This window comes from Gorilla gorilla, chromosome 14 (assembly GCF_029281585.2).
Source record: "Gorilla gorilla gorilla isolate KB3781 chromosome 14, NHGRI_mGorGor1-v2.1_pri, whole genome shotgun sequence".
NCBI classification, from domain to species: domain Eukaryota; kingdom Metazoa; phylum Chordata; class Mammalia; order Primates; family Hominidae; genus Gorilla; species Gorilla gorilla.
Genome location: NC_073238.2, coordinates 116,279,002 through 116,294,982, shown reverse-complemented (window position 1 = coordinate 116,294,982; position 15,981 = coordinate 116,279,002). Strand labels below are relative to the sequence as shown.

At 34.5% G+C, this 15,981-nt stretch overlaps 1 protein-coding gene across 7 annotated transcripts in view; it reads right to left on the bottom strand.

The window, feature by feature from the left end:
• ITGBL1 (integrin subunit beta like 1) overlaps positions 1 to 15,981 on the bottom strand; it is a 313,368-nt gene that overhangs the window by 162,130 nt on the left and 135,257 nt on the right. For all 7 annotated transcript variants that reach the window (XR_008671146.2, XM_063697493.1, XM_063697491.1 and 4 more), the window contains 2 exons: positions 8,029 to 8,175; positions 383 to 505 (listed from right to left, as the gene is read on the bottom strand). Coding sequence is in view for 6 of the 7 variants with exons in the window: in XM_063697493.1 (XP_063553563.1) it covers positions 383 to 505; positions 8,029 to 8,175 (270 nt within the window). In the remaining variant the exon portion in view is untranslated. The remainder of the gene's footprint in view (positions 1 to 382; positions 506 to 8,028; positions 8,176 to 15,981) is intronic.

Sequence of the window (15,981 nt, the reverse complement as noted above, 5' to 3'; positions counted from 1 at the left end):
GACATGAGACTCATGTTTTAGAAAGGGAAAAACAAAGAAATGAAAATGTACACTTAAGAGAGTAGGAGAAAGGAAAGTAAAAGTGACTAAGGTGAGCAGAGGAGATGGTATTCTACTAGGACTACTTCAGAGCTATGCAGTTGGCCTGTTGCCATAATGACACAGCTCTCCTCTGGGGACAATTTGGCTTTGCATCTAAAAAGTACTAGTCTACTCTTAATGCCGTAGTCTCACTCTCCTTATGTGAAATGTTTTCCAGATAAACATAGGTTTAAACTACATTAGTACACCTAGAGCAGAAATTTATGTAGAGATAAAAGAACAATGAAATAGGTGAAAAAACAGGTAGTTTTATCAATTTCTACAGAGCTAATATACATACCTCCACATATTTCCTCTGTTTCATCGTCTATGCATTCTCTATCGTCACACTCACAAAATTTACCATACACAAGTCCACTTCCATCTGAATTATCACACTTACACCTGCCACAGTGACATGTACCTAAACCATGAAAACAAAAAAGACTGTTTGTTACATGCATATAAAATTATAATTAATGAATTTTTATACCATCTCTTTCAAGAGAGTAGATAATCCAAATCAATTTATTATTTCAATTAGATATTTCTGTGGGCATGGTGAGGTAAAGCACATGCTACTCTTTCTTGAGGTTATTTTAGCATGGCAATTATATTTTAGATCACACAACTATTATTATTGACCTCTAATGGTTTAATGAATGTAAATTCGACCTCTCCAAGTGCAGAGCTTCTCCACATATAGCCATCCAACCAATGCATGAATGTCTTCTGATCACACCTGGGTCTGAAGTGAAATAAAGCAGCAAATTCTAAGCTTTGTGAGGGAAGCAACCTTGCTTATCTTCCTCACCAGTATTTATTCAATGTTTTGCACTATGTTTGAACATACTATTTATATAATAAATATTTGTGGAAATAATTTATTATCAAATGCATAAAAATCATATGTGCCCCTGATAATTTCTCCTCCTCAGCATTAACTTATACTGATACACATGTCCTTACAATAATGGTACAAGAGTGGATTTCCTTAGGCATGGATTGCTGGGAACTCACCACATTCTCAGGGGACCTCCACGTTAGAGAGGCATGGTAGCCATCTGGTCTACCACGAGCCATATACTCATCCAAGTCTGAAGATTCTACCACATCCCCCAAACGTAATTTTACCAACATTAATACTGCACTCAAACAATTTTGAGAGGTAGAATGCCCACTTGAGAAATTTCCTTGTTAATTTATCTATTTTGAGTTTTCATGCTCGTCACAGCCATCACCATGTATCAACTGAGACTTGATCTCTCACAAGAAACCACCCTGGACTCTGAAAATCCAACGGGAATCAAGTCAGCCATAACCCTCCTCTCAGAGTTTTATATGAGCAAAAACCAATGTGATAAAATAAATACAGAAGTGCAAAGTGTTGCAGAAGCACATAGCAAGGGGATTTAACTGAGACCAGTAGGTCAAAGTCAGAGTCCCTGAGGAAGTAGCTGAGAACTAAAAGCCAAGAGAAAAAGCATAGCTAAGAGAAGTGAGATGGTGAAGAGGCTTACTTCCAGCACGAGACAATAGCACAGGCTCTGCAATAAAAGGGGAAGTGAAGGAAAAACATCACATGGGATTGAGGTATACAGAACAGCGTGAAAAGTGGCATGAAGTGAATAAAGCAACTTGAGGTGCAGTTCATGGACGTCTTATAGGCCATGTTAAAGATTTCCAGCTTTAATCCAACAATAATTGGAAGACATAGAAGCAAGGGAGTCCTGTGATCATGTATGAATTTTTACCAGATTACTCTGGTTGTCATGTAACAAAAACTAGATGAAGCAATAGCATAAGAGTGAATGAACTGAAATGAGGCAAAAGTGGATGCAAAGAAATAAGTTAAAAGGCTGTTATATTTGTCTGCAGGAAAGAAGACAGTGGCTAGACACATGATGCGATGAGTTTAGAAAGGAACAAATACATTTGGGGATATTTTTAGGAGAAAGAGTAGAGGGCATTTGGTGACTGAGTGTAAAGGGTGAAGGATGGGAAGGAACCAAGGAAGCTGTTGATAATTTGGTTTGAATTACTAGATATTAGCAAATCTATATGTGATGTATTAGAAAGAGCATGAACTTGTGAGTAAGGTAGAGCTGGAGCTGAATTCCGAGTTTTAATCCTCATGAGCTACGCATTTTTAAAGGCATTGCTTTCATTTCTAATTCCCAGATTCCATATCTGCAAATAATCTCTGCTTCATAGAACTGCTGCCAATACCAAGTGATGAATATGTACCCAGTCATGTTTCTAGAAGCACTGCTGAACCTAGTACATAGTAGGATTTGAGAAAATTTGGGTTCTTCCTCTTCTCCCATTAAGATATGGAGTATATTCATCATATTTACAAACATTTTCTCCAGAAAATATATTTATGGATGCTGACAATATCCTTGTTTGCATATCCTCTGCATGATTCTGTTACCCAGATCACTTGCAAGTCACTATTATCTATAAATTTTTCATTCACAGTTACATATAAATGGTGATTTTGCAGAATTTATTTTTCTACCTTGCAAATACTCATGTGAATTTTCCTGTTATTAAACTTCATTTTATTGCATTTTTCCCTAAAAGCTATCTCAATTCATAAAAGTAATTTGAAATCTAATGCTATAATTTATGCTATTGCTTCATCTAGTTTTTGTTCTCTAATTATCACCCTTCTTTTTCATTTTTACATTTATTCATCCTGTCTCTCAACCACCCACATATCCAGCCATTAAGCTTTCTTGTTATCTGTTATGTTGTTTGCAAGGAACTAAGTGCTATAGAAAATAATGAGATGCTTAAAATTAAGTAAATCATAGACCAGGAAGAAAGAGATACCCTATTAATACATTTTGTATAGCATTTGCCACAAGTCTATTGCAAAAGCCTTTGTGTCATATGTTTTCTTGTTTTATAACTACAAATATAAACCCATATAAATATCATACATCATGTAACCATATATAATATGGGCCTCTCATATATAATATGAGAGCAGGAAGTCACTTGGTTAGGGCTGTGTATGAGGAAGTTTTTTCAGGAAAGATGGGAAGGAACAGCCTCTGCCTCCAAATTCTATGACTCCTCACTGAAGTCCCCCATAGGCAGCTCCCTCTCATCCACACATCGGAACCATTCCCGGCTGATGTGGGAAGTTTACAACAGCTCAGAGACTTCCTGTCTCACCCATAAAGCAGAATTCACAACTGAGCCTCCAAGACATGGCATATGGATGCCCAGGCAAAAGCTCCAGACGCCTGTGCTCATGCTATGACACACAGCTTCTCTCTCGTGGTTGCCAGTTAACTCAGCCTCTAGGGTTGGTCTTCTGCCTTACACTTGATGATTTTTAGCTCTCATTTTTCATAGTGCCCAATAGAACTGACTCTCTCTAGGATGACTGACCAGAAATGTACACCAGCCCACACCCCTGTACAGTGGTGCCGGGGCCTCACCCTGCTCTGCACACTGGACCTCCCTTCTAGTTTTCCCACAAAGTTAGCCTCTGGAAAACTTTGGTCCCCAGCTCTGCCTCATCCTGCCCTTCAGTCTCATTCCCCAATCCATTTAACTCCTCTTCCCCTTCTGCTCCAAACTACTTCAGAAAACCACACTGTGATATGAAAGGGAAAGATTAATAGAGAGACTTCATAGGCTAATGCAATTTGGGGGAAATGGTCCTGAACTCGGAGGGTGGAAGTGGGTATTAAAAGAAAGACAGGTGAGAATGAGATTGCCAAAGTAAACATGAAAGGCTTATATATTTCTACAAGAGTAAATGAGACAGAAAAGATTAAATATAACACTGAATATAAACATATCTTTTGGCCAATTGCATTTCTGGTAATTTGCCTTGAATACACACCTCCAAAAATATAAAAATATATGTGCACTAGATCATTCTGTGCACTATTATTTACAATCCAAAATACTGACTACTGTCTAAATGCTCAAGCATAAGAGCTTGATTGGATAAATTACATTGCATACATAGAATCCAGTCCTATGCTTTTGAAAAAATAAAGAGAAGGATTTCTATGAACTGATTTGGAGTGAATTCCAGGAGATTATGTTGAGTCGTAAAAGCAGAGTGCAAAAGAACACATGGAATGAATGCACAGTCATTTGCACAGGAAAAAAATGAGAAATAATAACACACAAATACGTCTATTTATCTTTACACAAAAAGAAATACAGGCACAGAGAGGGAAGAAAGCAATAAAGTTGGTTATCTATAAGGTGAGGGTAAGCAGGGTGCAAGGTTTGAAGAAGACAGGGATGATTCTCTGAGTATACTTTTCTGCATAGTTATGACTTTTAGAAGCATGTTAGTGTACTATACATTATAAAATATATTAATACAGATGGGAAGGGATTATAAAACCTAAAATTGAAAGTGATCTGAAATAAATAAGCTAAATTGTATTTCAAATGAGTACCATAATCACACTAAAAGAGAATAAAATAAAGTAAGTCTGAGTGACTTATGAACACGTCATTCGACTACATACCCCAATCTTGGGCATGATTGAGGTACAGTGAGTGGGGGGAAGTGGAGAGGGGTGGACTGCAAATCCTAATCTCTTTTGGTACATTTGCTTGGTTTAGTGGTGTGTCTGCAGCACTTCTAGAAGTAACTAGAGATGTAGTATAGGATTGAGCAAATAAATAAATATGTTTGTGGTATTGGGAGCCAGGGTTCTCCCTGTGAAAATGGGACATGCAGATATGGAATGGAGAAAACAAGAAGTAATCCTGTGAGTTTGGACTGGAATTAGATGCACTGGTATAAATTCATGATTTCTAAAATATGCATGTATGTGTATGTGTACATGCATATCTGTGTGCAGGTATGTGTATATGTATTTGTGTGTATATGCACAGGCATATATTTACTAGTGTCAAGATAAATTAAAATGGAGACAAGGCCTAAAGAATCCCTGAGCAGACTAAGCCAGTTAGGCCTCATAAATGATCCTAACCTTGCCCGATAGGCAAAAATAAGTGAAACTTAGCTTAAGTTATTTCTTATAAATGTCTACATTAAAGAAGAACAGAACTTAAGTTTAACCAATCAGAAGCAACCAACAAACTTATAATTATATAACTAGGGACTTTCCAACAGGATAGACTAAATAAGGCAACCATATAACGTTAGCCAATCAACTATTTTTCTTTGCTTTCTTTTTCTGTTCACCCTATAAAAGCCTCCCACTTGCATTCCCTCAATGAAGAACCTGAACCACTTCTGATTTGGAGCTGCCTGATTCATGAATCATTGTTTGCTCAGATAAAATAAAAATTATATTATGCTTCAATCTACTTTTTTGACACAAGCCTATTTGCAGAAAGGGCCAAGAAGCAAACACACTCCAGTGGAAATAAGTATCCCTGTGCTCACAATTTTTATTCAAATACCATTTTCACTAAAAGGAATCAGTGCTGTTTGGATAAGTGGCTGATTCCAAAGGTGCAGTGAAGCAGGTCCAATATGACCCTGGAATATGTTATTATGCCAACAAGTAAAGAATTGCAAAAACAAAACAAAACAAAACAAAAAAGCAGGCATGTCACAAAAAACACAAAAGCTAGCCTGATGGGCTTTAATACCTAATCTGGAAAACTCTGTGCACCAGAATAATTATGTACAAAATGAATAACAAATCAATGAAATAATAAGAATTGTGCTTCTAGACTGATAATAAGTCACTAAGTAAATGAAATATCAAATAACTGGTAAATGAGAGAGGAGGATTCCTGTTTGTGATGGAATACTGAGTGCCAACTAGTCAATTCGGAGAGAATGTTACAGTTCATAAATCATCATTTTCCAGTCATCATTGTCAATACTGTGTCAGGTGATTGTCATCAGCGGATGTTGAATCTGGGGTAATTTTAGAGAGGAATGTGATACATGTATGGCTTTAAAGTATTTCCTCATAGAATGCACATTTGTGAAGAGGGTAAGTCAGAAATAACACAGTTGAGACACCAGCCAACACCTTGACCAGCTCATCAAAACTGACATCACCAATATGAGCAGATGGACATCATGTGCTTCCAGATGAAACATTTTGAGAACACAAAACCATTTCTCTAGTGTTTTACCTAAGAATATGTATTATGAATCTAATCATGCGGGTGGGAGACATCAGACAAATCCAAGATAAGTATACTTTTCTTTTAATAAAATGGGGACAACTTTCTTCACAAGTTTCAATGCTCTAAAGCCAAAGTCTGTGGAAATGACCCAGATTAAAGAAGACTAAAGAGAGATATAAACATAACATTTTCAATAGTCTGAATCCTGTAAGGAGAGGAAAACGCTATACAGGACATTACTGGGTCACTTGACTAAACCAGGTTATGAATAAAGGTATTGCATCCATGCTTAAAAAATGAGAGAGTACAGATGTCCTAGAAATGCATTTATATTGTATCAAATATGTTTTATCATCTACTGAAACACTTCTGTAGGTTTTCTCCTTTAAGATATGTTAATGTGGTGAATTACATGTTTAGATTCCTTAATATTAAACATCTTTAGAATCCTAGACTACCGCATTTGATTATAATGTTCTTTAAAAAAAAAACCCTAAATTTGATTTGCAAACAATAAATAAATAAATCCCAAAATAGATTTCAAACCCAAAACAGAATTCAAGTGTTGTTACTGAAACAAGTTTGAAAAGAATAATTTTTTCAAGATGAAAGACGTTATGGGGCATGCGCGCGTACGTGTGTGTGTGTGTGTGTGTGTGTGTGTGTGTATGGAGGGGTGGGTGTTATGAATTGGAAGCAGAGAAATCCTACTAAGAAGAAAGAAAGACTGAAGTGCTAGAGAAATATGATGAGAACATCATGAACACAGAAAGGGACCTAACTGCTAAGACCATTTGTCATGACCCCTGACGGATCCACTCACACCTCGCTTTGGATATGGTCTGATTCCTATCAGCAAAACACCTTTAACTGAGCTCAGTCTAAAACACACAATCTGTTGCAATCAGACTGTGGGGAATTCTCAGCTCTGGTTAGAGATGGGCCCTACCAACAATGTGAGCTTCAGGAAGAAAGGTACTCATTCGTGAAGTCAAATCCTCACCTTTAGCATTTAGAGCAATGGGTCACACACTCATCTATATTAAAATCACCCAGAGAGCTTTAAAAAACACCAACGTCAAGGCCACACACCAAAGCACTTGAAACAGAACCTCTGGTGTACTACATGAGAACTGACAGTTTATTCCTTTCTCCTTGGGATGCTGATGTTCAACCACGATTGAGAAAATCTGATTTTGAGACTTCACCTGCCCAAATGTAAAAAGAATATTTAATTACAGTAACACTCGCTAAATACCATTGAAACCTAAACTGCAACTCTTTTATATGATTTTGCTAATAAATTTTAACAGCATCGGTATAATTTTGTAAAAAATATTTTCAAATAAATTCTACGAAATAAAAAATATTTTGATCAAACAAAAAATCTTTCTGTGACTATATCCTTCAAAGAGCTTTATAACCAGTATATCTGAAACTTCTATCAAATTTAAAGTATTTGGTTCTATTTTGCGAAGGTAAAAATTCAAAGCACCTGTGATCTGTAACAGAAAATAATTAAGTCGGTTTATATAAATCCTTTTTAACAGATGTAATCCGGTATTCAATATCATGGCTCACAATTTACATAAAATGTTGTTGGGGTGTTGTTTCCAGTGAATATCCTGCTAGAAGGAGGCATTTGGAACAGCTGGAAAGCATCAAACTTGCCAGTCTCAGCAAGATGGCATTTTTTTCTATTGATTTATCTGAATTTCACTTCTAAAAAACATACTCAAAAGCAGACTCACTCTGAGATTCAACATTTCTCCACGCCCACATATTTCCATTAAAAACAAAATTTGATTATTCCACTTAACAGTTTTCACAGGGTATACTTCTTACCTGCATTAGAGCAGATGATGTCTTGTGAATTCCTGCACATTTGGTTACTTTTCTTCTTTGTCAAGTCACAGTTAGTTGGGTACTGGCAGGCATCCCCATACCATCCCTGGTCACACTTGCACTTGCCACAGTCACACTTACCATGGCCTGGGGATTGAACAACATCTAGTCAGACTCAAATTGTTTTCCAAAGATAACCACTACTGTAACACATACTCTTAACAGTGACATTGATTTGGGACTGAGCTACAATAAATTGAAACTCATGTATATCACAGTGGCTGAGGGGTAATGCTATTATATAAAATGCAATGGAATATGAAAATTTTATTTCAATAATCTACCGATAAATTATAAAAACATTAATTTATAAAGACATTAGGATAATACATAAAAAAGCCTAATAAACCACAGGGTCAGAAAATTCAGCACTGAAAAACCATTCTATCCAGCATCTCAGTATTTAAGAGACAAAAGTCCAACGAAAAAATACTTCTAGTTTACTGTATTTTACACAACGCATTAAATCACAAACCATGAATAAAGACTCTTACATGAAACTCTACTAAACTAAACACTGGACTTACTGTTAACTCGAATTAAGCATGTAATGAAATTTATGGATATATTAAATACCAACTTCAGTAATATGGACATAAAATATGTATATATTTTGTCTCATATTCATCCGCCTCCACATAAATTTCTCAATCTTTAATGTTCTCAATAGTCATTTTGTTTTAATGCATGTTGTTTTCATTGTCGTGATCAGTAACGTTATTAAGTCCTGCTTGATGAAGCCTACTAATGTTTTTATTGATTGCACATTAGTCTGACAGAAGTGCAAAACACGTGCAGTACTTGGTCCTTGTCTTGTCCTTGTACAAGAATGTACAAACTTCAAAGTCAAGGCTAATATACAAAGAAGCTGATGTGATTGTTAGCCAGAAGTGATTGTCACCTCGAGTTAAGCTGAGCGATAAAGTCTATGACCTATAGACATAACAGCGGAGACTTTCTGGACTACCTTGACTGTTAACTGGCCCTCGAAAGTTGAGCAGATTTTGAATGGGTTACAAGAAGAGTGTACATATATTACTCAAGACAATACTACTATGTCTAAATGCCTAAAATTCATAGGCCACATGAAGTCATTGATCTGATTCAACATGGTAGCTGAAATCCAAGGGATAAGGTCCAGATGGTTGGTCAGTATGAATGGCTTGGAGGCTGCCCATTTGGGCATGTTTGGCAGAGCCTGAATCTGTGATTGGCTGTGACTTTAAAACTGCTCTTTATGTGGACCAGTCCATGTAAATGTTCCTATTTCTGTTGCATTTATAAAATTAATTATTCTATTTTATAACCAAAACCTTACAAGTATTTTATTAGGAATTCATTCTATTCAGTACACATTACTCCCTCAAATTGACTGCATCATTTTCCATTCCTGCCTGGCCCTACAAAATATTGTCAATCTTGCCCAGCTTGGTATCATTTTTAAGCATAAGTGATCTCACCTGTCAACCACCTAGCCTATTTATAAAAGCATTAAGCCAAATTCTTGCAGTGGTTAAGGCTCTTTGATAAATCAACTATCTTGGAAACTGTGTTGACTCTTTAATAACATTAATGTATTTGGTTGAACCATATGGAATTGCCACTTTCATAAGTTGAATATCAGCCGTTTCTTATGGTTCCACACCAATGAACAGTAAAGAAAATGGAAATGATTCAGAAGATAAAGCATTATGGTAGCAGTAATTTGGTGAATCAGGAATAAAAGACTACTCAATGTGATTTTTTAAATTTTATATTAAATAGGACATCTTAGATCCTAAAGTATACACAGTAGAGATGGGAAATAATTTGTGGGTCAAAGGAACATCTTTTTAAAGGTGAGATGGTTAAAAATAGAAAGAAAGGGGGAAAATAAACAAAATGTATACAGGACAGGGAGAGATCCATCCCTTCCAAATTGACCCAATGAAGCATCAATAGAAGCAATATTCTAAGTTGCTTATCCCCTGAAGTGAGTTCATGGAGGCTCAGTTTCATGAAACTCTCTTCACAGAAGATTCTAGGGTAAAATAAACATGGAAAAGAGTCTGCTATCTTCTGTTCTAATGTGTCACGATATATATCAGCACACTAATGAGCTTCATATGTCCTATCATGAAAAATATTTTTAATTTTTTTAGCTTAGAATTTGCAAAACTTTGGCTATGAGGCCCCTTTTCTCATAACCTGTATTAGCATCTTAGGCACATGCTTAGACTAACACTGTGTCAGACACTGTAATGTGTTTTCAGCTTCTTCCTTAGCATCTGTTTGGAGGCAAAGATGACAGCTAATGTCAGACAGGGCCATCTGCCTTTACATTCTTTCTAAGCTTTATGCCCAGTAAGGGTTCCATGATTCATTTTCTTCCATTTAGGAAAACTCATTGAATAGGAATTGATTTCTGACTGTCAAGAATTATCAAATAGCCTGTGTAACCTTGTTTAAAGATAAATATATATTTAAAAAATTGTATTCAGACTATTTTTTACAATTTTTTCTAAGGTTAGTAAGAGCTTTAGCAGACCTCGGGGGATTAGGTTGCTATATTATTGTGGCAAGGTAATCTCCATTACAGTGTCAATAACATGGCTTCAAAAAACACCTCATTTTTCAAAATAATGTATTTGTTATGTGTTAGTTTCCTGAATCTTCCATAACAAAGCACCACAAACTTGGTGGCTTAAAAAAACAGAAATCTATTCTCTCGCAGTGATGAAGACTGGAACCTGAAATCGGGTTGGTTCGTTCTGGAGGACCTGAGGGAGAAACCGTTCCATGCCTCTCTCTCAGTTGCTGGTGGTTGCAGGTAATCTTGGGCATTTCCTGGCTTGCGGCAGTGTGACTCTGCTCTGATGATACTGCATATCCTTTCATATGCTTACTTGCAATACATCTATCTTCTTTTTTTTAAATTTTATTATTATTATACTTTAAGTTTTAGGGACATCTATCTTCTTTTGCCCATTTTTGTATTGAAATTTCAGAGTCATTTTTTATATATGACTATATAACATATGTAATTATATATACATATATGTACATATACACATACATATATACCTGTGTTTCTATATATATGTTTAAAAATTTATATATACATGTGTATGTATGTTTATCCTGGATGGAAGTTCATTGTCATATACATGTATATATAAAAAACATATATATATATATCAACATATACACATATATACATGCATATCCAGGATACATATATATGTACATAAATTGTTATATATACATATATGTACGGATATATATGTATATAAATTGTTGTATATACATATATACGTACATATCTCCTGGATAGAAGTTCATTGTCACAAATGTAATTTGCAAATATTCTCTCCCAATTTGTGACTTGCCTTTTGTTCTATTAACAGTATCTTTTGAAGAGTAAAAGGTTTTGATCTTAATTAAATCCAATTTATCAAGTTTTTTCTTTAATAGTGGTTTTTGTGGTATCTACTTGAAAAACCTTTGCCTAACTCTAGGCTTATTCTTCTGCTACAACCACAGTCTTGATTACCCTAATTTATAGTAAGTATGGAAATCAAGTATTCTGAGAACTCCAACTTTGTTCTTTTTAAAAAACTATTTCGGCTCTTGTAGTTCCTTTGATTTTCTATATAAAGTCTAGAATCAGTATGTTGACATCAGCAAAAAAGCTTGCACAGATTTTGATAGGGATTGCATTGAATCTATAGATAAAAGTAGAGAGAATTGCCATCTTAACAATATTTAGTCTGTGACTACAGTGAAATACATTGGTTGATTTTTTAATGTTGTACCAGCCTTGCATCTTGAGATATACCTCATTTGGTTGGTAATAAGTATTATATTTTTATGTATTTCTTTATATATTGGATTCCATTTGCTAATATTCTATTAAAGATTTGGTGTTCTATGTTTATAAATCATACTGGCATGCAGTTATGTTTGTTGTAAGGTCTTTGTCTACTTTTAGGATATGGAAAATTTTGCCCTAATGAAATGATTTGAAATGTATTCTCTAATCTCCTAGTTTTTTGAAGAGGTAGTATAGAATCAGCATTATTTTATCCTTAAGGGTTTGGTAGAATTTGCTAGTAAAATCATCGGAGCCTAGAATATTCATTTTTACAAATGTTTAACTATGATTCACTTTGCTTGACCAATATTGGCTATTCAAGTCATCTATTTCTTTTTAATTGATTTTTGGCAGATTGTGTCTTTCAAGGACTTGGCCCATTTCATTTAAATTCCTGAACTTAACAGGCATAGACTTGCTTATATCATAAGCTTACTATCTTTTTAACATGCATAGTGTTGGATATTATGTATGCTATTTCATGCTGATGCTGGTAATATTTGTATGTCCTGTATGTTTCTTGATCAGTCTGCTTAAAAATAAATCAATTTTATTGTTATTTTCAAATAATCAGCTTTCGGTTTTATTGATTTTCTTTATTGTTTTTCTCTTTTCAATTTCACTATTTTTTTTCTCTAATCTTTATTATTTTCTTCCTTCTCCTGTCTTTGGATTTAATTAGGTCTTTTTTTTCTATTTTCTAGGGTAGAAGTATAAATTAATTTTAAACACTTCTTCTGTTCTAATATAAACATTTAATTCTGTAAATTTTTCTCTAAGTACTATGTTAGCTGCAATCCACAAATTTTTGATATGTTATATTTTTATTTTCATTCAGTTAAATATTTTTATTTATAAATTATTTTATTTTCATTCATTAAAATATTTTTAATATCCTTTGAGATTTCCTATTAACCTATGGGTTATGTAGAAGGGTGTTGTTCAAATTTTTTTCAGATCTATTTCTGTAATTTCTAGTTTAATCACATTATTATATGATAATACAGTTTCTTTTAAATTTCTGAAGGCTTCTATTATGACCCAGAAGATGATCTATCTTGTTCAATTTTCCTTGTGCATTTTAAAATAATGTATCTTCTGCTGTTCTATAAATGTCAATTTGGTCAAGCTGGTAATAGTTTTGTTCAGGTTTTCTATATCCTCACTAATTTTCTATCTACTTGTTCTGTCGACTATGAGAAAGGAGTATTGACATTGACTACAATTGTGGATCTTTTCCCCTTTCAGTCTGTCATTTTTTAAATTTATGTATTTTGAAATGCTTTATGTGTATATATACTTAGCATTTTAAAACTTAGGATATAATTACTTTTTCATTGTGTAATATCTCTCTTTATCCTTGATATTATTTCTTGTCCTAAAGCCTGCTTTGTCTATCATCAGTATAGTTGATCCAGTATTCATTTGACGGGTGTTTGCATAGAATACCTTTCCCAGTCATTTATATTTAACCTGTCAATGTCTTAAAGTCATTTCTTATAGATTAGTCGTGTCTCAGTTTTTATACAATCTGACAATCTCTATCTTTTAACTGGTGAGTTTAAAGAGATCACATTTAACATGATTTTTTACATTGCTGGATATAAATCTACCAACTTTCTAAGCAATTTTTATTAGCTTTATCAGTTCTTGTTTTTGCCTCTTTTTTCTGCTTTCTGTTTTGTTTATTGAGCATTATTTTTCATTCTATTTCCTCTACTATTTGTATACTTTGATTTTTAGTGGTTGTCCTAGTGTATACATTATATATCTTTAATCAACCAGAGTTCACATTCAAATAATATTGTACCACTTTATATGTAATTCTAGGAACTTAAAACATTAAATTCCCAGCTCTTTCCTCCCATTCTTTGTGCCATTTTATTTTTGCATAAACACACACACATTTCCTATAGACACACAATCTACTGCCATTAATTTTGTTTTAGACAGTCAGTTATTTTTAGAGCAACTAAAAATAAAACTATAATGCTATTACACTTTAATTTATTCCATTTTCATTGCTCTTCATTTCTTTGTGTAGATTCAAGTTTGTCAAGTATCACATTCCTTTGTCTAAAGAACTTCCTTTATATTTATTTAGGGTAGGTCTGCTGTAATGAATAGCCTCATAAAAATCCTTAATTGTTTTCATTTTTGGAATATACTTTTTGCTGGATATAGAACTCAATACTAACATTTATTTCTTTCAGGCCTTCAAAGACGTCTCTCCATTTTCCCCAAGCTTGCATGATTTCTGACAAGAAGTCCCCTGTCATTAGTATCTTTGTTCCTCTGCATATGTTTCTTTTTCTGTAACTGCCTGTAAGAGTTTCTGTTTGTTTTTGTGTTCGGTAATTTGAAAATGATAAGTCCACCTCTTTGTTTTTGTGTGATATGTTTTCTTCGTTATTTATCTACGTCGAGCTTTCGTTTATTTATGTTCCTGTTTCCTTCCCATAGCTGCCATGGATACTTACAAGTGCCCTAAGAGCAAGGAGATGTATTACCCTTTCCCCGACAGTGAAAGATTTTGTTTTATAGGGGAAACAGGTACTAAATGTCTGGATAGTTTCATGACCATCCTGGAGGAGTTGCTCCTCTCTTCCTTGAGTTCCCCACTTCCTGGATCTGTTTTCAAAAGCATCTTCCAGTCTTTTCTGTGTGAGCTCAGTAGGATTTATAGATACAAATCTGAAGAGGGTGTGGGCTCTCTCAAATTCTGCAGCACCCGGGGCTTCATGCTCATTCACGAGGGCATACTTGGCCGCTACCAACTTTCCCACCACCCTTCTCAGCACCTAATTATGTCTACCCAGCTAAGCCCGAGCTCATTTCTCTCCCTTCATCTGCCTATCTATCTCGAGATTTGGGGCCAGTTGCTTTTCCTGTGACTTCAGATCTTGGATGAATTCAGAAACACATGGGGATTTTTAATTTGTCCCACTTTTCTTCAGTGTAAGAATGGGAATCGCACTTTGTAACTTTCTACATCCCTAAATGGAAACCAAAATCTTACAGACACTTTGCAAATAAGTTCATCAAGAGTAAAGAATAACTATAGCTCCCATCCCCAAAACCTGTGATGCTACACAGCCCTGCATTTACATGTATATTGGAAATAAACAATTATAGCTCAGAGATTGTAAATACAAATAAAGGATAATTTGAGTTACTTGTATTTGTCTTTTTAACCACTTGGAATGTTTACTTGTTTTACATTTTAAAACAGCATACAGAGGGATGTAATGTGTAACTTTTGAGGTAAGTGCAAATTTTTGTTCATATATAAATTATTTAACTTAATTTTGCAATATCTTTTAAAAGCAAATGTATTATTCTATATACAGTGTTACTTAAGACTAAAAAACAAATTTAAAAATCTGATTGTTAATTATCTCTTCACGACTATTACTGGCAACAATTTTATCACATAGAGAAGGATGGGTATTAAAAATTTATTCTCTCTGTGCATCCGATAAGCTAGGTGTACCACTGCTACAGCCTCATGATAACCTTGAAATAGAGGTATTTTAATTTGAACACTTAGTTGACTCTGCCAGCTAAAATTCATTTGCTTTGTTCAAATATGTAAATTCCAAAAACCTGTTTTGTGTCCTATTTTCCAGTGTATTCAAATATGCTCAGTTTATAACAGATAAACTCAATTTTTCTGTAGTCATTTTTGAGCCACCATAGACTCCTAAGCCTTCTCTAGTAATAAGAAACAAAAAAACTATGTAACATCTAGAATTCTAAGAAAAGATTGTGAAAGAATTCTTTATCTGATAGTACAATTATTTCATGATTTGAGATAGAAACTTCACCATTTTTAAGACAGGGCACCAGTCCCTGGATTGCTTCTCAAGCTGAAAAAAAAAAATGTTCCTTAGGTATTTCTGCTTTTCATTCCCGAGAGCATTTTCATGTGGACAACGGAAGAATATAGAGGGTTCCACTGCCTCGAAATTAAAAGGTCTCCACTCTTGTCCTGCCTGGACACTAACTAGCCATGTAATCTTGAAGGAAAATAAAAAAGA